The sequence below is a fragment of the Microtus oregoni genome, unplaced genomic scaffold (genome assembly GCF_018167655.1).
Source record: "Microtus oregoni isolate MIOR12 unplaced genomic scaffold, Mior012 000000F_ref0000247, whole genome shotgun sequence".
Taxonomy (NCBI): Eukaryota; Metazoa; Chordata; class Mammalia; order Rodentia; family Cricetidae; genus Microtus; species Microtus oregoni.
The window spans coordinates 79,779,167-79,802,883 of record NW_024543059.1 but is presented as its reverse complement, the minus strand read 5'-3'; the positions used below and the strand labels follow the sequence as shown (position 1 = coordinate 79,802,883).

Genomic DNA, 23,717 nt, shown 5'->3' with positions numbered 1-23,717 from the left:
GGCTGGAAAGAGAACCTCGGAGTTGGCAACACACAGGCTCTTTGGGTCCTTTTAAATCACTGTTGCAGGGAGCATGGAGGGAAACTAAATTCTGAGAAGTTGAGCAGTGAGACCCAGAGCACTGAGTACAAGAGGGATGAGAGCTTTCTAAGCAGGAATATGGCAGAGATGGAAACCTGACAACGCTCAAAGCTTAGATGCACAAAGGCCAGAGTTAGTCTAAAGCAGCAGTCCTCAACCTGTGGGTCACGACATACCAAATATCTCACTATTCATGATTCCCAACAGTAGCAAGATTACAGTAACAAAGCCACAAATAATTTTGTGGCTGGGGGCACCACAACATGAGAGACTGTATTAAAGGGTCGCAGCATTAGGGAGATTGAGAACCACTGGCCTGAGGGAAGAGCTCTGAATTCCACAGAAACACAGGTGGGAATGGATGGTGGGTGGCTGTTGGAAGCAACGATGCAAACTTTTAAATGCACTCTTCTATCACTTTGAAGATTTTTTTTTATCAGGGCAATACAAAGGAATTCCATCAGCTTCAAGTTAGGATAAGGGAGACCTGGAAATCTTAGTGGACAGGACAGAACATAATTAGAAGATAATGTCAATGGACTTAGAAATGGAGCAGGATTCTTGGATTCAGTGGGAGTTCACTGAAATTTTTGGAATGAATTTAAATTCAAATCTAGCCTGATTGTGGATTTTCTCTACAATACGTTCAGCTGCATAGGTTCAAGAGTGCAGCTGGCGTAAGGGTGGAGTAAGGGTGGGGTAAGGTGGCAGGGGGAATTCCTGTAAGGGAAGAGTGCCATTCGATTTCTTAAGGATTTTAAAGGATGAATGAGGCCGTAGCATCAATGGAACTGGAGGTGACAATGTATCAGAAAAATTTGGGACTTACAGACTTACAGTTCCTGAGTAAGCATTTGGTGTCAGGGAACATCCCGCATGTTAAGACATCAATAAACACCTGTGTATTCTGGTGTCTCCAGACTAACTGAAATTGCTCAGGTGTGAGGAAAACTTGTTCGTATCTAACAAATAAAGCTGGTCTGAAGATCAAAGGGCAGTTAACCATAGAAGTCTGGAGGGCTGTACAGACAGACAGGAAGTGATATGGCTGGGCAGAGAGAGGGATATAAGGCGGGAGTAGACAGGCGCTCACTCCTTTTTTTGGCTGAGGAGTTAGCAAGGTAAGAGTTGGCTGAGACAGGAGATCACCCCTGTTTTGGCTGAGGAGTTAGCAAGTAAGAGTTGGCTGTGGCTTGCTCCTTTGCTTCTCTGATTTTTCAGCATTTCCCCTGATATCTGACTCCAGGTTTTTCTCATTAAGAACAATTAGAACTCATGCAATATTCAGGTACTCAGGTGTTCTCATAAGAAATTAGCTGTCACTTTAAGAATGATCTTGCTTGGAGAATTTTTTATACATATCAGCAAGATAGAATGCTATACACATGTGCAATTAAATGCTTAACATCTCAAAAGCTTGGTTTTTTGCCTCTGTCATTTCCAGATGACTTACGAGGCTCTCTCTTTTACTCTTCTTTTTTTTGGCTACATTCATACATGCGAAAAATATTATTTATGCAGCCTTTGATATAGCATATTAAATGAAAGATTTTTTGGGAATGTTTGTTGTATGACATCTGTAAACTACTTAATGCTTTTTCACATCAGGTATATTACAATCATTTGGAAATTTAATGGTCACTTGTAAAATTCTGCTGCTTTTCTTTGATTGTCACAATATACGTCATAGATGCTTCATGGGGTGAGACATTTTCTCTATTAGCCCATCCCCAAATCCTTTCCACTGTCCTTAAGGATTGTTCCTGTGCAGAGCAGTGAGATGAACTGATGTTTACTTAGAACAGGATGAAATGAAACATCAATTTTGTATAGCCACTAGGTGGTGCTATTATCCTATTATTTAGCCATTTGTTTAAAGCCTTAGAACATTTGAATTAAATACAATCATTTATTATTGTACATGGGTTTATTGATATAATTTATTGTGAATAATTATGTGAAAGTGTCAGCATTCCTAATGGCTCTGCCAATCTTCCCGTGGACTCTTTTATATAATAATGAGTGAGTTTTGAAAATGGTGATCTTTGAAATTTTTGATTTTATTAGAAAGCAGCAATTTCAAAACACATTCTACAAATAAAACTAAAATACAGCACGCTTTTCTTTTGTAAAATTTTATTTTATATTCAATTATGTGTACGTGTGCATTTGCAGGTGGGTCTGTGTATATGAGTGCGGAGGCCAGAAGGGAGCTCAGATTCTCTGGAACTAGAGTTACAGGCAGCTGTGGACTGCCTGAACAGGATTTGGGAACCAAACTGAGGTCCTCTGCAAGAGCAGCAAGTGCTTTTAAATACTTTGTATTAGGATGGTGTACAGGTTGTGAACCAGCTAGTCCAACAATGGCTCTCTACCAATGAAAGATCCATGAACTCAGTAATTGTTCAGTCCACAAGGTTGGATGTCTCAGCTGGTCTTTGGTGTATGACTAGCTAGTAGGTAGGCTGTAATGCTAGTGAAGGAAGGAAGGACTCGCTAGCCAGAGGGAAAGCAAGCAGGCAAAGAGAGAGCAAGCTTCCCTTTTCCATGTCCTTTATACAGATTGCCAGCAGGAGGGGTGGCCCAGATTAAAGCTGGATCTTCACACCTCGAAAGCTGTGGATTAAAGTGGATCTTCTCACCTCGAAGATCTGGATTAGAACTGTCTTCCTACTTCAAATGATTTAATAAAGAAAAAAGTCTATCATAGATGTGCCCAGCCATGATTTTAGTTAATTCCAGATGTAGTCACATTGACACTCAAGACTATCCATCATACACATGAAGTTGACAAGCAGCGGTTTTAATTCATCTGATACTGTCTGAAGTGTTTAAAGCATTGTTAATGTGGAGTGCATCTGAAGGGACGACCCCTGAAGTGATGTTTCTGCCTTGTCCACTAGAGGGCTACGAGGCGTCCTATTCTACCATACCAGTGCTGTTTATATGGGCCAAGCTCAAGTCAATGTTTTTTTGTTTAAATGAGAAAGCCAGGATGATGGAAATGACAAAAATCTGCATACAGCCGGCAAAGGAAAGTAGAACATTGTATTGCGGCGTAATTGACAGTTTTTGACTCCGGCCAAATCTTTCCTGTATCTCTGCCAAAATGTTACCCGCCCATCAAGGGAATGCAGTCCCCCCCCCCCCCCCCCGATTTTATATTGGAAGTAATTTTACATAAAATGCCAACCTTGGCTCCAATTCCTATTATCCAATATTTATAGTTAGAACAGATGATCACTGTTTTGAATTAGAAAGTTAGACTTCATTTTCTCTTTGGTCAGAAACCAAGGGTTATACTGATTAATTTGTTTTACTTCTTAAGTTAAACCTAGAAAATCTTTTTTTCCCCCTTCCTTCCTCTCTCCCTTCTTCCCTCCCTCCCTCCATTTCTTTCTTTTTCTTTTTTAAAAAAATCAAATGCAGCCTCCTGTACCCCAGGGTAGCTTGCCAAGTAACTGAGGCTGATCTTGAACTTTTGAACTTCTGTCTCTTCTTCTTTTTCTCCCAATACTGTTTATCTACATAAATAATAATTCTGGGGATCAAACTCCATGCTAGACAATAATAACGTCATGCTAGACATAACAATTCTGGGGATCAGCTTCAAACTTCATGCTAGACAAGCACCCTAGCAACTGAACAACATCTCCACCCTAGGAAATCTTAATTTGCCCTTAAAGACTAAAGCAAAAGAAAGACTGGACGGTGTGTGAAGAGACTTTAATTATATGAGGTTTAGCAGGGTTTTTTTTTTTTTTATCTCCAAAATTTGCTAGAAAACCAAGTAGACTTAAAACTAATCTTGGGAATAACTAATATGTTTTTGTATTTCTCTACTTTAAAGCCTTTTATCTGATGGCTAATTTATGTAAATAAGTAGTAAAGAATAGTATTCAGGGAAACCCTGGAATTCAGGACTTAAATTTGATAAAAAATGAGTAAGAATAAAAAAAGTAATTCTTCTAGATATTAAACAAAATAGAGCTATATAAGAAAACAGACACACGAGGTGGAAAGGACCTGCTCATGACGGTAACTTATCGTGCCTCATGGATGTAGTAGTGGCTTGCAGCTAATTCTGGCCGAGTATACTTGTGTTCACGAACTCATCTGCTCCTTATAGGAATCATACGATGGCTGGAGAAATGGCTCAGCAGTTAAGAGAGTTTCTCCTGCTCAGCCATGAGGACCAGAGTTAAATTCTAGTACTCATCTAACAAGCCAGGCATCCTGCAAATGCCTGTAATTGTCTCTGAGGGATCCAGTGCCCTCTACAGGGCTTGTTGAATATATGGGTGAGCATAACCACATACAAACATGCAAATACAATATCTCTTAAAAAAGCATTATGCGAGAGACACAAAGTCATTCTCTTCATTTGCAGAGAATTAGGTTGAGGCACTGATCAAAAGTGAGGCTGGGATGTAATTGGCCTGGCTCACGGCCCACAGGCCTCACCGACACTGTGAGAGAAGGCGGAAGGATGCTCACTGTGTTATCATTAGAGCTCACAAGCTGACCTTTGTTACTTTGAACCTTGGAAGGTTATCTTTCATCTTCAAGCCCTCTTTTCATTTGTCGAAGGAAACAGGCAGACTTTTGTGATTTCTAAGAAATGTGTGGTACACACAGTATTGCTGGAAAGGCAGGCATGTGGTTGGTCTTGCACTTTACTTTGATAATTTTATTATGAATTATTTAAAGGGTGTGGAGCTTAACACAACAGCTGGCAGGAACCCCCAGCCTGATTCCTCATCACCACCTGAAAGGTTTTGCTAAGCTAAGCAGTTCCCAAATAGGGGCAGATGTCAGAAGGTCCTTCTGCGTCCTCAAAGCAGCTTGACATCCTGAACATAAAATTAAGAGCACAAGATCTGCCTCAAACAAAGCCTCCTGCCAAGGCTTTGCTGTGAATCCTGAAGCACCCCTTTATGCAGTGGTCATGTGCCATCCCCAGGAACCCTCACAATTTTTTATAGGCCTTAGAATCTAGAGCTGGCAATAGAGTCGGTCCCTAGGCACTGGTTGTCGTACTGGAATTGGAAGTCCAGGTAAATAATTTGTTCTTTGTAGACTTGTAATTTAGAACAGGCCACCATGACAGTGTTGATTGTCAACCTCACGGGATCTAAGATGACCCTAGAGACAAAGCTCTGGATATGCTTGTGAGGAACGTTCTAGACTCATTTGACTGAGGACAGAAGGTCCACCATTAATGCAGGTGGCACCATTCCATGGGCTGGGATCTCACACTCAACAAGAAGCCGGGGGGGGGGGGAGAGTCCACCACCAGCATTCATTGCTACACTTCCAGACTACGGGCACCATGTGGCCAGCTGCCTCATGCTCTTGTCACCCCGCTCTCCCCACCTCGAGGGATTGTACCATGGGCCAAAATCAATTCTTTGCTCCTTAAGTTCATTTTGTTACAGCAAGGAAAAAGGTCTTGTCCCCGCGTTCAATGAAGTGACTAAGGGATTGATTGGCATTTGCTAGGCAAAGCTTGTAAGTCAGACTGGAAATCACTGTTATCTACATATAGCAGCGGGGCTCCCTGACTTAATTGAAACATTGTCAAGAGTGCAGTCAATATCTCTCCAAAGACCACCGGTGAAGGAACCCACTCTGAAGTGTTAAAGAGTGCTTTCTGATTTCTGCCCATTTTAAGGCAAAAAGCAACCGTGACTGCCCAGCAGGAGGAACACAAAAGCTCTTTGTATCAAGGACCGTGAACCATTTTCACTGTGCTGCTAATTTGAAAAAGTGCAATGCAAGGCTTGGCATTGGAGGGGAGAATGTCCTGGGCAATTTTACTAAGAGCTTGTAGATATTGAATAAAATGATATTCCTTAGATCTGGTACTTAAAAAAAAAACACTGGCAGACTAGCAACGTTTTAAGGAGACAGGCATGGCTGAATCAAATTGTTTTCTAGAAAAGTGTGGAGCATGGTTTGGATTTGCTCCAGTGCCTCCAGCCTCTAAAAGTATTGCTTTGCTTAAGGGAGAGCCGCTGCACTGTGTTTTGAAGGACTTTAACAGCTGTTTTAACTCTTCCTTGGAGCCCCCTTCCTTGGAGCCATACATATGGGGTGACAATTTGGTGGCTTCAGGGTTTATTGCTACAGATGAAGGGTCTGCTCAAGTGGTCCTTGTGGCTGCATACGCTGTTCTCAGGCAAGAATTGTCCTTAGCAAATCTCTCCCTCGTAATGGAACATTCTGTACAAACAGAAGCTGAGTTTAGGTGGGCATGGCCCAGAGGCTGTTGGGAAAGCAGCCCTGGGGTTTTCTTGAGCTTCTCTAATAGGCACAGTTCATAGGAGGCTTTTATCATTAAAACTGACTTTGTAGCTCCAGGGTCAACAAGAACGCTTAAGGGCATGTTCCCCACTGTCTGGTACAAATGGCTCTTACGGGAAAAATAATGGTGGGAGATGAAAGGGTTATGAAGTCCCTGGGCATCCTTGGTCCTCGGCAGAGTCATCGTTAACTGGGGCCATCTGGTGTTCTTTGTTGTTTGTCAAGCTAGTGTTTTTTTTTTTTTAAATAAAGGTTTATTTGTTAATTGAATGTATATGTGCCACATCCTGCATGCCTTGGTCCTGAAAATCTGCCTGAGGTGATGAGGGAATGAAGAAAAGACACACACACACACACACACACACACACACACACACACACAGAGAGAGAGAGAGAGAGAGACAGAGAGAGAGAGAGAGAGACAGACAGACACAGACACAGAGACAGACACACACACACACACACACACACAGAGAGAGAGAGAGAGAGAGAGAGAGAGAGAGACAGACAGACACAGAGACAGAGACAAACACACACACAGAGAGAGAGAGTTGTGTTCACTCTGATGGAGCAGCACCAACCATATACTGACCCAGAACCAAGTTTCTTATATATAGCGTGGGAAGGAGGGGTGAGTCTTGGTAGGAGGTCTTTGTTAGAGAAGTCTCAGGTTTTAGTCATCTGGGAAGAGGAAGCTGCCATTGTTACTACTTTTTGCCCACACTGGTCTATCAGTCATAAATGCTTGTACTTAGGCCAGAGGAAGGCTTTACCATGTTCCCCCATCTTCACCTGGAGGAAGATTTTGCAAATCCCCATGGGTCTGTGCCATTCATTGGTCCCTGTCAATAATACACATTCACTTAGGGTTTCCTTGGCTCCCCACAAATTTGTGTATGTGTAAGTCTGTGTATGTATGTACATGTGAGTGCTGGAGCCCACAGCGGTCAGAGGAGTCAGCTGGAATTACAAGCTCCAACTCCAGTAGTAACCTGCCCAAAATGGGTGATAGCAACCAAACGTGGGTCCTTTGCAAGAGCAGCAAATGTTCCTAACTCTTGAGCTATCTTCCAGGCAGCATCAAGCTGGCTATTTTCAGAGTTTGGGACCAATCTTTTCCACACCTCATTCTCAATACAGTCAAGGGCATCCGACCTGCAGACAGGGTCTGAATTCTGTATTTCCAACCTTGGGTATTTTGGATAAAGATGATGGGTTGCTCAGCCTTCATTTGAGAAGGATTCTTACCTACAGCCTCAATTCTCTGTAGTTCTTATTTATTTATTTATCTGTTTATTCATTTATTTATTTATGATTTCTGCCTCCTCCCTGCCACCGCCTCCCATTTCCCTCCCCCTCCCCTGATCAAGTCCCCTTCCCTCATCAGCCCGAAGAGCAATCAGGGTTCCCTGCCCTGTGGGAAGTCCAAGGACCACCCACCTCCATCCAGGTCTAGTAAGGTGAGCATCCAAACTGCCTAGGCTCCCCCAAAGCCAGTACGTGCAGTAGGATCAGAAACCCATTGCCATTGTTCTTGGGTTCTCAGTAGTCCTCATTGTCTCTGTAGTTCTTATTAATGTCTGGTGCACATTGCTCTCAGGACTCTCCTGAAGAAGCAGAAGGCAGTGATGAAGAAGGACCACACTTGGTCAGGACGGCTTAATTAAGCTTATCTCTTGTCTCCACCTTACCTGTACTCCATTTTTTTCTCCACTCAAGCCTGAGCCTCATATTACTACCCTAAAGGTGAACTGAGATGTCACTGGGCACCTGTAACAGTCCTGCTTGCCAGTGTGGCCACCTTGAATAATTCTCTACCACTTACTCTTCCTACAGTCTCTTTAATTGATATATTGGTATGGGTTGGCAGAGTTGAGACCATGGGAGCCCACTTTCACTTTAAAATCCCTAGTAACAGTTAAAACTCGGAAGATAGTAGAATTTAGGGTCAGAATGTTGTTTACCAAGTAAAGAAAAGATGACCTTTCCCTGGTCCAACTCTGTAAACCATCTGTATAGTGTAAGAGTGAAGTTGGCTTGCTGTTTTGGTTGTTGATTGAACAGGACATTTGGTCCAGAAATATAGATAGCAGTCATTTCCTTTACTTAATGCATTCTGTCTTAACCAAGAGGCTTAATGTTGAGAGTTTCATGTAAAAACTGTCATGAAGTCAGTGTGCTTTGAAAATCCCTCCAATTTCTCAATTTAGTCTTCTGTGGTATAAAATGTAGGGAGCACATTCTTTCCAACAGTACTGGGGACTTGAAACCACTGCAAGCTTTTATTAGTGAAATCTGCTTTACTTCCTTGAAAGGGGTTGTTAGGTAAATTATTGATGTGGCATAATCGATCAGCAAAAAGGATTAATCAGGATAACTTTAATATCAGCTTTATTAAGGGGAAGAAGGTAATAACTTACACAACTGAGGTTCCAACAAAGAGCAGGAAAACAGAAGGGAAGGCGGGGAGCACACCTGAAATATTTATAAGTAAATTATAACCTCAGGGGATCCCGCCTTTCAAGCAAGGTGATTGGCTGGGCTTCCCCTACAAATTATGACTGGCCAGCTTGGTTGGGACATGGGATGCTCAGATGGTTGGCTGGCTATTGTTTCTGGGGGTGACTGGAAGGGTGAATGTTGATGACAGCATGAATATCAGTAAGCTGAAAAAGTTCAAGCCATGTGGAGGAAGATTGAATTACCTCCACCTAGTTGCCTAGGCTAGAAATTGATCAGTTCTGGATGCTCAACATCCAACCAGACTGGACTCTACACCACTTCTGGGCTGCCTCTTAAGGCTTGAAAGAATGCATTTTTTTAGAGCTCTTGTGTGCAGTGTATGGATATATGTAGGAGTGTAAGTGTGTGGAGGCCAGAAGTAAATATTGGGTGTCCTCCTCAGTAGCTCTCTACATTACTTTTTGAGACAAGATCTCCCACTGAACTTGGAGCGCATCAGTTTTTCTAGACTGGTTGGCCAATGATCTCCAAGGATCCTTGTGTCTCTGTCTCCTCCAGCACTCAGGTTCCAGATATCACTGCCGTCCCTCCCTTTTATGTGGGTGCCGGAGGCTGAATTCAGGACCTCATGCTTGCATGGCAGGTGCTTTGCTGAGTAATTTTTTCACCCTTCCTTCTGTAGCTTTTTATATAAAATTATAAAAGGAAATTCATATGTGTAATTATCCTATATATCGCTATGTAGCTATCTATTAAATATTATGAGTACAGACAACAAAATGGAACAAACAAACACATGTAATTCTCACCTAAAAGGGGGTAAGAGATAGTTTATCCTCTTACCCCATATCAGTGAACACAGCCTGGGCATACAGACTGAGGCTGCTCCAAATTCCATGCTCCACTGTGGTAACAGGACAAGTCACAAATCAAGGCACTTTTCAAATTCACTGTTGGAAACCTTAAGTAGGTGGTTCCAGGAAGGGGAAATCTCAGCTGTAGGCACCAAATGTCATCCAATGACACTCCAACCTTTTGTTTGGTGGAAGCTAGGGTTTTGTTAATACAGTCCAAAAATAGATCCATATCTATCACCATGCACAAAACTCAAGTCCAAATGGATTAAAGACCTCAATATCAGTCCGAACACACTGAACCTGATAGAAGAGAAAGTGGGAAGTACTCTACAACACATGGGCACAGGAGACCACTTCCTACGTATAACCCCAGCAGCACAGACATTAAGGACCTCTGTAAAGCAAAGGACACTGTCGCTAAGACACAAAGGCAACCCACTAACTGGGAGAAGATCTTCACCAACCCCGCAACTGACAAAGGTCTGATCTCCAAAATATATAAAGATCTTAAGAAACTAGACCGTAAAAGGCTAATCAACCCAATTATAAAATGGGGCATTGAGCTGAACAGAGAATTCTCAACAGAAGAACTTCAAATGGCCAAAAGACACTTAAGGTTTTTTTTTTTTTTTCTTCAGTTAAATCACAGGATGTGAGGTCAGGCCTAGAAGTGGGCAAGGAATGCATATTAGGGGAGCGAACACATTCCAGGATAATTGCGATTAGGCTCGGAATCAGCAGCACTACAACATTTCGGAGGCCAGCGAAGCTTTTAATCATTTATCAACCTTGTAGGGATTTAGTGGATGGTGCAATTTTGTTTTGTTTTGTTTTCTGAGAACTCCCCCCTTCCCATGCTATTTCTCTGGAGAATCCTAAGGTAACGGTAAACAAGATATTTGACTGGAATTTTGCAAGCGAATGCCTCTCCTTATTTATTGGCATTGTCCACGATTCCTCCTTTTTTAAGAGGTCTAAGTAAGTTGTTGACATGTAGCCAATTCCAAATTTAGTAGCTAAGAGATCTTTGTTGTTTCTCTTGGCAATCGACAAGGAAATGATACTCAAGGGTTAGGGTAGTCATAGGATGAATGGAGGAAAGCGTCAGGAAAGGTTAGCAGTAACTTTCATATACGAGGGAATGAAGGCAAGAATTTGACTCCAATGTTTACGGAGAGCACTGTATATAGAGAGGATTCTCATGTACAAAGATTGGTGAGAACAAACAGAGGCAATCCATGGCGCTACTAAATGGGGAGAGGCGGCTCTTGGTTGTCAGGTGCACCACTTCACAAGGTCCTCTACAGGTGTTTCCCGAGAGAGAATTAGTGTTACACTGTATATATTAGGGTTCTTCAGAGAAACAGAGATGATATGTAGCACATGCACACACACCCACACACACATGCACACACACTATAATATAGTGCATACTATGACTGTATACTATATTGGTCACTTTTCTCTTGCTGTGATAAAACCCAAGACCAATAGCCACTTACAGAAGAAAGAGTTTTTTTTCGGGCTTACAGAGCCAGAGGGAGAGTCAGTGCGGTGGGTGAGGCATGGCAGCCGGCAGCCAGAGCAGGGAGATGGGAATTCACAGCTCAGAGAACACAAGGGAAGCAGAGAGTCAACTGGAAACGAACTATCAGCTCTCAAGTCTGGCCCCAGTGATGTGCTTCCTCCAGTACGTCTCCACCTCCTAAAGGTCTTCTAACCTCCTCAAATGATATCAATCACTGGGGACAAAGTGCTCAGATATATGGAGCCTATAGGAGACATTTCTCATTCAAATCACCACGGTACACAGTAAAGGATTTACGCACATGTTTGTATCTGCTACGAAGCCTGAACACAGGAGACTGCTGTAATTCATTCTGTTGGTGAAGCCGAAAACCATGGGGAGCATTGGCACACATCCCAGTCAGATGGAAAACAGGAGATGTTGCCAGGGAGGCAAGAAGAGCTCCCCATCTTTCATCCATACTGGGGAGGACAGTCTACTTTCCTGAACTCCCTAACTCACATACTAACCTCTCTCTCCCAGAAAGATCCAGAAATAATAGTTAATTTTGTTTAGCCTACTTCACATAAAATTGACCACACTTTTCTTTTCCTTTATTGCCAAAGGACAAGTTCACGGTTTGGCTTCACATGATTGAAGCAGCCTTTGTCTGAAGTAAGTGAAAACATTGGACGTCCAAGTCAACACAGAAGTCACACTTTCAGAGAATTGTCAGTCATAGAGGCTGTTTCCCCTACAAAGACTGTCAGAGTTAGCTACAGGGTGTTTTAGAGGTGTGATGAAGTCAGGAAGAATCTGTGAGTTTCTTAGTTTAACCTCTAGGAGTTAAAAATATAAAGATTGTTAAATCACTAAAACTAGAAACAGCAACATTTCAACAACATATTTAGAAAGATCTCTTAGGGAAGTGTCAAAAATGAGGAAGATAAATTCCTTAGAATATATTCTATAAACACACACACACAAACACACACACACAAACACACACACATACAAATACACACACAAACACACACACACAAACACATACAAACACACACACAAACACACACATACAAATACACACACACACAAACACACACACACAAACACATGCACATGAAAATGAAGGAAACTATGGTGTTGCCACCATTGACAGAATTCAGCTACAGCGTGTAATTTGAAATTAAAGAAACATGGCATTGCTGGTTCAGTGCCCCTTCATTAATGGGTTGTTTCTGAAGTAAGTGCTTCCAAGCTGCAGGGCTGATATTCTTTTTTTTTTTAAAATATTTATTTATTTATTTATTTATTATGTTTACAATATTCTGCCTGTGTGTATGTCTGCAGGCCAGAAGAGGGCACCAGATCTCGTCACAGATGGTTGTGAGCCACCATGTGGTTGCTGGGAATTGAACTCAGGACCTTTGGAAGAGCAGGCAATGCTCTTAACCTCTGAGCCATCTCTCCAGCCCCAGGGCTGATATTCGTAAAGCACACTAATGTTGCTATTTTAAAGTAGGAATACTCCAATGGGTGGGTTTTACTGGCTCACTGACTGGTCCTAAAGTGGATGTAACCTGTCATCATGCCTTAGAAAGAAAAACGTGAATCAGCTGTAGTCCAGGTAATAATAATGAAGGGGCGGGACGGGTTGTAATCTGAGAAAACCTAGTGTCTTGAAGAGAAAGAGATGCAAACAGAGAACTTTTGTGGGGAATGAGGATCCCGTCTAACTCCTCTCCTCATTTTATGTTTTCCTTGCAGAGATCATTTTCTAGATTTCTGTGAAAGGGACTCGCTCATCTCTCTCAAAACGCCACAGAGAGAAGGCCCAGGAGGGTCTTGAAAGCGGCAGCGTTGTTCTGTTTAGAGCCAAATAAAATCACAGCAGGCAAAACTGAAACAGAAATTCCTCATTGCCTACTAAGCTTTTCAATTATCCCTCCATTTGAAATCATAATGGTGTGTCTTTGAACCCCAGCAAAACAAGTCCCCTGCTCATTATCTAAAATCACCAGGCCCAACACCCTCATTTTCTTATCAGTTTATTGTTATACATATGAGGAATCATGCCACTTTTAGAATTATAGTGAGGGCTTTTTTTTTATTTAAAAAAAAAACCCAGAGGAAAAAAAAGTTCCTAATAATTTTCATTCAATGTGAATGACAAGAATATTATAGCTATAAACATTGAAATAACCATTTCATTTCTTCCTGAGGAAGCCCCATATTATAAGCAATGAAAAGGGGAATTCTATACACAGCTAGTTTGAAATCATGTTCTCTCTCATTCTTTTCTCATAGATTTCTGTTACTTTTAGGATAGCATAATAGCCAGCTGGAGCTCACAGTGTGAAGTCTGCGGGTGTCCTGTAGAATTTGGAGCTGTCTCTTTGACATGCGGTGTGGTCAAAACCCTTTCAAAGGGTTGCTGTTTGGCTCTGCATTCAACACGGGCTAGTGAGTGAGCAGGTCTCCGTACACCTCCCTCTCTCTTTTTTTATCTGATTCATTATATGTGGTATTTTTGCCATTTATTTTAAAGGCACTGTCTACCTAGACTAAAGGATTCAGCAGCCAATTTATCTGGAGGTTCCAATGTGGAGACACGTGTCCACTTATTTTCTCACTCCGTTTGTGAGCTGACACGCTGTCGCCAGTGAGACTGGAACAGCTGGAGCTACCGGGTCTCACGACCCCCTTGAGCCAATTTTCTCAAAATGAATGGACGTGGAAGTGAGGGATGATTGTCCTGCTGGCTTTGGCAGGTGATGCTTCCGAAGCTGCAGCTGTCAGAGCGAAGACTGATTTCACAGCCTTTTGCTTTGGCTTCTCAGTCAGGGTTCTTAAAATTTGCCTGTTTGTCCAATTCTTTCTAGTAACTGCTTAAAAACCCCTGTATTCTTTGAGTACATTAGAACACGGGAAGACCTTAAACAGACAAACTGGCAACTGTGCTGTGTGTGAGGAAAAACACAGCGAGAGCAAGTTTGCCCCTTCTCTTTTCTAACGGGCAAATAGCGGAAAGAGTAGAGTTTTTCACACTAGAATGGCAGCCAAATCTTTAGGCCATTGGCTTTCTTGTATATCTTTTTTCTAAACATATCTCGTAAAATACTTTATATGAGCTTCTGTAGTCACAGGAGGGGACGTACTACTTAATATTTACATATATGTCAATTACAATACAAAATTAAGTAAATATTAACACAGGAAGGTATGCTCGACTGTACTCTTGTTTTGAATTCTTGGCTCGTCATATGTCTAGTGGAAGTTGACTGTGCTTCAGGAGCCAGGCTTCTCTTTGCACTTTTGCCCTTTTTTTGTAGATGCTCATATGTTTGACTATGCTCGCTGTCGGGTAGGGGTGTGGAAGGTATGTGAGACATTCTCAAAACTGGACTCGACTTGGTCTCCACCTTGTAGTAGTACAAGAAATGTCTCAAATGATTTGTATATTAATTCATTTCTACATAACTCCTGTACATAATCTAATTCCTGTAGGGCCACCTGGAAAGGGCAGCTTCTCAGTAGCTTATGTCTGAGTACTTTAGCGAAGCACCTCAAGAAACTGTCCTTAGTTTTCAGTCCGTGGAGTTTGTTCAGTAGCTTCTCTGCACATCTAAAGGTCCGTGTGTCTCAGATTGAACACTTCCTGCAGAACTGAAGGTGACCAGGATAGACCCGCCGCTTACCGCGGGAAAGCATAGCGTTCTCAATGGCTTACCGTTAGATGCCATCTCTCTTTCTCTCAGAGAATTTAGTCGGCACTCTTCCATTGTTACTCACTATTCTGATGTAAAAATGGTTTCTATTTACTGGCTAACAAGTCTGCAATACAGAGCTTCATAAGCACACTGGACTGTACACAAGCAGCCACCGTCCTGGTTCCAGCGCCATCTTTTGCTTCTGTTTAGTGGAGACAAAGTCCATACATAGCTTCCCAGTCTCTGGGTCTCACACAGTCATGGCCTATGCTGGCAGCTCCCCACCCCCCCACTTTTGGCATTTTACACTGTGACATTTATCATGGTAGAAGATATTTCACAGAATTAAATAATTATTTTTTACAGTCAAACAGTGGTCCAGAAATGTACAGAAATACAACTTTAGTTGATAGACAAAATAGTAAATATTAGTGTGAAATGGAACAGGTCAGTGCCAGTGTTTTTGTTTTTGCCTTTGAATTTACACTGGTTGCTGTTGGGCTTCCACACGGGTACAGAGCGGAAGGCCATCGACTGCGAAGCTTCTTCAAGATCCTCTATATGCCCCCACCCCCACAAGCATCCATATGCCAGCACATGGAAGGAGCCTCGCTGGTTTTTCTTGACGAAGAGGTATGTGTCTGACAGCTTTTTGGTAGCTTCTGTGAGCTCAGGAGAGGCGCATGCCGGTCCTCGGACAGATTCCTGTTGCTTTCTGCAGGCTACCTCACCTTCTGCAGCTCCTGCCTGAGCCACGAGGGTAGAGGCTGCCCCAGCCGGTGCAGCAGTTTCGAGAGCTCCACGTTGTGGTCCCGGTAGTAACTGGACAGAAACGCTCTGCTCTGAGTGCGAAGGGAGAGAAACATATATTTTATTCTACTAAAATACATCCCACGCCTGTTGGCTCTGCGGAAGTAAGCGCCTCATGGCACCCCAGGTACGGGTCAAGAGTGGCATGAAGCATGTGGACTGTGTTGGTAATGCCTGCGATGCTTGGCTTTCCTGTCTATTGGAGTCTACACTAGGAGAGGTGGCCACTGCGCTGGTGACATTTGCCACTCCAAACACGCTTGTTTCCACACCTCTGTGCACAACATCAAACACTTTACTCCTTTAGGCAAACTCAGTGTGTGTTTACAGAATAACCTCATTGGCATCTACGGTTAATATTCTGTAAAGCTGAGTTTTTCCTTTTAGTCTTGACTAGCATCAAATTTGTGGAGTATCTCAGTTTTGTCTGTTAGACCAGAGTGAAAGAAAACACCAAGATCCACCTTAGAGCCTTTTAATAATTACACATGGAAGTAGCTTTGATGTGAAAATTAATATATTTAAGTTTTTTTATCGAAACAATGGGGGAAATTACCTTTCAACACGTTTTAATGTATTTTGAATGTTTTCACAGTGATCTGATGGTTATTTTGATAGTCGCTCAAACAGAATTAGAGTTCTTACGTAGTAATTGCTTTATAAAAACAATAGATCCCTCTCTCGCTCATGTCTTCTGTACAGACATGAATCGTGACCTGACCAAAGTCCTGTCTATCAGACTGCCACAATGCATCGTGTTCCAAACCTTTAAGGATAAAAGTTTGTTAAATAAATACAGATTACTGAGAAATTTCGGCCACCTCAGGATCGTCAGTTAACACAATGTATTTAATACTGTGAGGAAAACAAAAACCCAATATTTAAATTTTTGAGTTCTAAAAAATTATAGTAATCAACTTATATTTTTATAGTCAAACAAGATGCTAAATATACTATGAATAAATCTTAGTGTATGCAAAATAAGCATAAAGGAAAAACACAGGGCACATGTATAAATACGGGACTGTGAAAATGGCAGCCTTAGTCATTCACCATGCCATTGTCCTAAGCAGAATAAACAAAGCATTGGGTAACAACCTGCATGTGTTTGTTCCTCACAGCCTAGATAATGTGCTGCCGTGCTGAACAACTGAGAGAAGTCTTGTCTCACTAGCCTATCAAGAGTTCAAAGTTTACTATGCCTTATTATCAGTTAACATTATAATTTATGATCCACAGAATCATTTGACATTAGAAACAGAAAATATTTTTTAAATTTGTGGTTGATTTCTTGATTTTAGTTGACATTTTTAGTAGGGCAATTCTGTGAAGCTATCATCATGTAGTAAGGTATTACCTGTTTTTCAGATTTAGAATCACAAATTCTATTTTTCCATTCTTGCAAGACAGACATCAATTATGTAAATGGAAAAATCAAAACAACCAACCTCGATGTATTGAAACACAAATATCACTTTAAATTTAACTAAAATGTTATTTTACTGCATTTGATTTACTTTACTCTGTATGTGTGTACACATGTCATGGCACATGGGAGGACGCCAGAGGACAGTTTCTCAGCAGCTGCTTCTCCTTTTCCACCCAATGTGTCCTAGGATCATCAGGTCTTCTGATTTGGTGGTGGGAACCTTTATCCATCTAGTCCTCTCTTCTGCCCCTAATTTTTTTCTTTCTTTCTTTCTTTCTTCTTTCTTTCTTTCTTTCTTTCTTTCTTCTTTCTTCTTTTCTTTCTTTCTTCTTTCTTTCTTTCTTTCTTTCTCTCTCTCTCTCTCTGTTTCTCTCTCTCTCTTTCTGTCTGTCTTTCTAATTTATAATATTAATACCATTGCTTTTCTTTGAAATACTGTATTTCATAATTTTTGTTTCTCAGTTTTGCTTGACAGCTTTTATACATTTATATAATAAAATTTAATAATTTCCAACCCAGTTTCCATCCCCATCCTCCTCCTTATCCCTCCCTCCTGCAGAGGGATAACTAGTGCTTGTTAGGGTAGGGATGCCACATTCTTCATGGGGTAGCCACAGGAAACCCTCCTGCTCTTGTGCAGGAGATAACCCTGTACCACAAAGTGGACGTGGAAGCAGAAAGGGACACACTGACTTTTAGTTTGTACAAAGCCTGACTTTTGTTCTTAACCCGTTTCCTAAGAAGATATGTGGTATTGCTACTATTTATCATGTCTGCATTCTCTATTTTTGGGTTCTGTACTCACATCGGAATCCATCGGTGGGTATTTTCTCCCTTTACTCTTCCCAAGGCACTTTGTTTTTCCTTCTTCCAGGAGCTGACACCAGAAGCCTTTGTGAGAATCAAACCTAAAAGCAGAGGAGATAGACCGGATTAAAAGCCAGTGGTTTTCAAGTCATTTACAAGCTATGATGGCCAGCGCACAAAAGTTATCAGTTCACACCCAGGGAAACGGGAGCGTTTTTCATTTGACCTTTTACATCAAGTCTCCTGGCACACTTCCTAATTTTCAGTCCATCTGTCATATTTGTGAGTTTGCCAGGCTCTTGATAGAGCAGTTTCCACAAGACGTCCTGTTCAGAGCAACTTCTATGTTAGCAATAGGGTCCATCCTCACCCCCTGAAAAGCAACCAGGCCTTTTGTACTTTGGAATGTTGAAATGCGAATTCTCCAGCTTCACTACATTTCTGTTTAATGATCTTTTAAAATTTCGCACTAAAGCGAAGATGCCTAGAAATCGATTTTTTTTTGGCTGTAATTACAGAAAAAAAATAGTAGTAATATGCTAAATTTACATTTCTGTTTGTAACACTGCTTCGTGCATTTCCTTCTCATTTGGGCCTTTGTTATAGCTCTTTAGAAAGTAATAGCACGGTGTTTTGTTTTGTGAATTCTCACTAAGTATAAGATAGATAATTGGGCTGGGGGCAGCGGTACATGCCTTTAATCCCAGTACTCAGGAGGCAACACCAGGCCAGCCTGGTCTGTAAAGTGAGTTACACACACACACACACACACACACACACACACACACACACACGATAGATAACAATGACATGAAGAAAATACTTGTCAAGGTCTAATTTCTGTAGACTGTTTTCTCAGTATTCAGTGGAGTTCAAGTCTAGGCCTACTGATTCTACATTCAAGGCCCAACCTTTCTATTTTATATTTATCTGTATCTACCATGATGGATCTATTTGTTGTAAGCAAAGTAGTGATTTCCATGCTCAGATGTAAAGGTGGAAGTAACAGCAATAGTAATTCCTTCACCTTTGTTATTTGGTGATTTGACCACCATAGTTTCTTCTTGGCTAGGAAGAATTACTTAGGATGAATTTCCTGTGGTGTTCAGTTTGCATTACTCAAATTTCTACCCTCAAGAGTTTGCTCAAAATCAGCCTGGGAACAATTTTGGAAATGCAAATGAAAGCACGTTTAAATTATAATAAAATTTAAATAAAAACATTTAAATTATGATCTTGAAATACCTAAGAATAAAATGAACAAAACCATGCCACCAGTGGAAAATACAAAAACACAGACGGTCTAACCAAATGGGTGCTGTGCCATTCACAGAGAAGATTAAATACTTGATTGGCTGGCTCCAACATTATATATGATTCGTATGATTCCAATTAGAACTTGACTAGACTCTGCCAATCTTTTTGAAGAAATGGAAAATGACTTTGAAATATATTTGAAAATATGAAGGACCTAGATAAACTAGAACACTTAAAAAAGTTTGAAACCAAGAGCCACACTGAAGATTTTATACTGCATACTTTCAATGCTTCCTGAATTCTGAGTAATCAGTGCTGCTCACAGTCACAGTGATGGACCAATCAATGAAGCAGAATAAAGGATGCACAAACAGAACTCTACCATACCGCAATGCTGGACCAATGGAGCAAAATGAAGGATGTACAAACAGACCTCCACATCTAAGGTAACTGACTTTTAACAAGTAGAAAGAAGCTAATTCAGTGAGGAAACTAAAACAAATCATACTAGAAAAAAAAGAATATTAACATGGAAAATAAAGAACACTGACAGTTACATCACACAGATGGAGAATTTAATATGAAATAGATGACTGACCTAAACCTTTAAGTTAAAACTATAAAAATTCTGGAAGAAAAAAATGTAGAAAAAAATTCTTTTTAGAAAGGGTCTTATTTATCTCAAACTGGTCTCAATTAGTAAATTCCTGATCCTTCTGCTTCTACCTCTAGAGTACATAGTGACTGGATTACAGAAATGCACTACCTCGCCCCTAGTTCATGCAGGGCTGAGGATCATACCCAGGGCTTTGTGCATGCTAAGTGAGCACTCTACCAACTGACATATATCCCCACCCTACATAAAACATCTTCATGCTCTTAGGTTAGGTAAATATTTTTAAGATAAATTATAACATGAAAAATTTGAATGTATTAAAATTTTGTTCTTCTGAAGATACCTCAGAAAAGAAATGAGAAATTATTTGTAAAATGTGTATCTGAAAAGGAACTTCTATTTAGTGTATGAAAAATGAATGGCTGATGGGGGGAACTTTAACTATGGATGGGGAGGAAAGGCAATATCGTGAGAGAGGAAGTGGTAAATAACATCAATATGTACAAGAAAAACCATAGGGAAATATGTTACTTTATATGCTTACTTAAAATACATATAACATATATGTGTATATGTATATACATTTTTAATAGAGTTATGTCACATGAGTTGAGGATACTCTCCCAAAACCATGCAGCATCTAACAAATCCCCAGTGCCTCACATAGGAAACACCTTGAGTTGGGGGAAATAAGTTTCTCAAAAACAATAGAAATCTCAAGGTCCAAATCAGGAGCAGAAGGAGAGGGAGCATGAGCAAGGAACTCAGGACCACGAGGGGTACACCCACACACTGAGACAATGGGGATGTTCTATTGGGAACTCACCAAGGCCAGCTGGCCTGGGTCTGAAAAAGCATGGGATAAAACCGAACTTGCTGAACATAGCGGACAATGAGGACTACTGAGAACTCAAGAACAATGGCAATGAGTTTTTGATCCTACTGCACGTACTGGCTTTGGGGGAGCCTAGGCAGTTTGGATGCTCACCTTACTAGACCTGGATGGAGGTGGGTGGTCGTTGGACTTCCCACAGGTCAGGAAACCCTGATTGCTCTTCGAGCTGATGAGGGAGGGGGACTTGATCGGGGGAGGGAGAGGGAAATGGGAGGCGGTGGCGGGGAGGAGGCAGAAATCCTTAATAAATACATAAATTAAAAAACAAACAAACAAACAAAATAAAACAACAATATGTTCTATTGTCATTGTACTTAATAAGGTAAGACCCTCTTACGAAGAAACTGTGCACTGGAAGGAATCAAGCTGCAACTGGACTGGAAGCCTCCTCCCTAAGGACCATCACAACAATGGTGGGCCCAACAATACATCCGTAATGGGGGTACCAATAGCTGTCTAGCTGGACATGTCTGGTCCTGTAAACTTCGCCATCAGTACTTGCCTAGCAAGGCCATAGACCCTAGAAAACAACTCACAAATACCATTAACATAAACAAATGTAATTTCTAACTATATTCTAAGTAGCCTCATATCCACATATATGTGGTGTGTTCATCCCTCATCACAAAAACTTCGCTGTGTTTTAGATGGAGACTATTATAGAAAACACAGAGAATAAATGCCCGTGGGATGCTCAAGGCTAGTGGCTACACCTGCAACACAACCCATATACCTAAAGCTCAGGGAACACAATGGAAGGAGGGCAGAAAGGCAGTAAGAACACCTGGATGCCTGTTGCCTGACAGTGTTGCCTAGACATGACGAGGACAATGAACTCTCAACAATATGGATGCCTGAAGACCTGATGATGACAATGTCAGCTGACACTCTAACACTGATGGGAAATTTCACAGTGTCCTATTCCCAGATGATGAGCTACAGCTCGTCAATGACTTTTAAGAGAAGAATCATTTTTTTCCTGGGACAAGGTCCTACATAGATTGTAGAATCCCAATGGATGCATGTATGTACACAAAATGCTAAGTGGACTCGATAGGTTGTATATATGTATATGTATATATATATACATGTGGAAGTATAGATATGTATATATGGGTAACAATAATACTTTATGAACAAGAGTTTATGAATTTGGGAGATGGGAGGAGTTTGAGGATGAGGGAGGGGCAGGAGTGTATAGATGTAGTGTTCATGTATGTAATTTTTAAAAAGTATATATAACTTTAAAAATTGAGGAAAATTTTGAAAATGATGCAACCAGAGAATGAGTGTAAAATTTACTAGACTTCATGCATCGTCAGTAAAACAGAAATTAACGTTAAAAATGAAACAGCACTCAGGAATGTAATGATGAATTTAAAGTCCCAAATGAAGCAATGGTAAAGACGTGAGGTAAACAGCACCACAGCCACACTGCCTGTGTCTTTTACGTGTGACAATTTATTAGCATATGATTTTCTTGAAGGTGTTTACTGAATAAAAGTAAAACGAGTGACCCTGCAAAAATATTTGCATAAATGTTCATAGTAGCTTTCTTCCTAACAGCAAAACAAAAACAAAAATAGAGGGAAAAAAATGGAAACAGCACCATGTCCACGGATGATGAAAGAAGCACTCTATGACCAAGGGAGAAAGATGGCTTACAAGTGCAAGGGCACAGAGCGTTCTCAATGCTAAATTAACGGAAGTTGCTGGTCTGATTCTCAGGGGCTGAGTACAAAGGAACTAGCTTGATTGCCCAAGAGCATCAAAAGCATAAACCACATTTCTGGAGGAAGGCATGTCCTGGAGGGAGGGGCTCCCTGGAAGGATGGGTGCCTGGAGGGATGGGTGCTTTGGAGGGAGGGCTCTCTGGAACTTGATTGTCGTGGACACAATTTAGTCATAGTTGTTAAAATTCACTGAACCCATACCTGTTTTAATTGGGCAGTTTTATTTATAAAAAATCATATAGTAATACTACATTTTAAATAATAGTATTACTTAAACTATGTATATGTGAAGTCCATGTGTGGACAAGTAGTTTATAAGTATTGCCCTATGAAAATAACATAAACTCGTATTTATGCATCTTCCCTCTTCAGCTATGAATCCCAATGACATGGCTGCACCCCACTTACACAAGCCCATTTCTGGCTGCTACTAGAGAAACCCTATGAGATCAGAACCCATGGTATGTCATTATGCTGTATATACACTTGTTTCAGTCAGGTAGTTCAGAAATGAGTTTTCTATTCAGGGATCTAAGGAAGCATCAACCAGGCAGCCTTACTGACCTGCCTCTGCGTGGACGTCTCCAGAAGTTGTTTGCGGAGCTTCTCTAGAAGTCTGCAGTCGTTCTCACTAACATTTTCTGATCAGCACTTTCCACATTTGGGCTGGTCTCATTTTAAGCCTTCACGTGATTAAGATTCAGCATCCAGAGCAGCTGCTATTATGTTGCTAATGTACCTTATTCTAAATATATGACTACGGCACATGGATGTTATGTGAAGAGCTTTTCCGGGTGTACTACATTTGCATTTATTTACTTAGTCATTTATTTATCTGTGGCTTTTTGAGACAGGGTTTCTCTGTGTAGTCCCAACTGTCCTGGAATTCAAGGTTGGCCTTGAACTCACAAAGATCTGCCTGCCTCTGCTACCACTGCCCACATCTGTATCACATTTGCACTTAGGAGACCAATGCACAAAGATTACAAGTTCAAGGCCAGCCTGGGCTATGAAGAGAGTACTAGACTAGACTGGGCTACCCTCTTGCAGACACAACAGATCAAGACGAACATCATCAACAAACAGCAGCAGCAGCAACAACAAAGAAGCCCTGGGAGGGAAATTATTTTCCCCTAGGCATACTGATGTTAAAATCAATCATCAAAAGCAAAATAAGGGAAGCAATATAGCTTGACAGGTAAAGGCATGGCTGCACAAGCATGGAGACCTAAGTTCAATGCTCAGA

At 41.2% G+C, this 23,717-nt stretch overlaps 1 protein-coding gene across 2 annotated transcripts in view; it reads right to left on the bottom strand.

The window, feature by feature from the left end:
* Positions 1 to 12,794: 12,794 nt before the first annotated feature.
* LOC121451988 (bifunctional heparan sulfate N-deacetylase/N-sulfotransferase 3) overlaps positions 12,795 to 23,717 on the bottom strand; it is a 131,313-nt gene continuing 120,390 nt past the window's right edge. For both annotated transcript variants that reach the window (XM_041657845.1, XM_041657854.1), the window contains exons 13-14: positions 17,969 to 18,071; positions 12,795 to 15,766 (exon numbers count right to left, since the gene is read on the bottom strand). In XM_041657845.1, the coding sequence (XP_041513779.1) occupies positions 15,647 to 15,766; positions 17,969 to 18,071 (223 nt within the window). In that variant the 3' untranslated portion in view covers positions 12,795 to 15,646. The remainder of the gene's footprint in view (positions 15,767 to 17,968; positions 18,072 to 23,717) is intronic.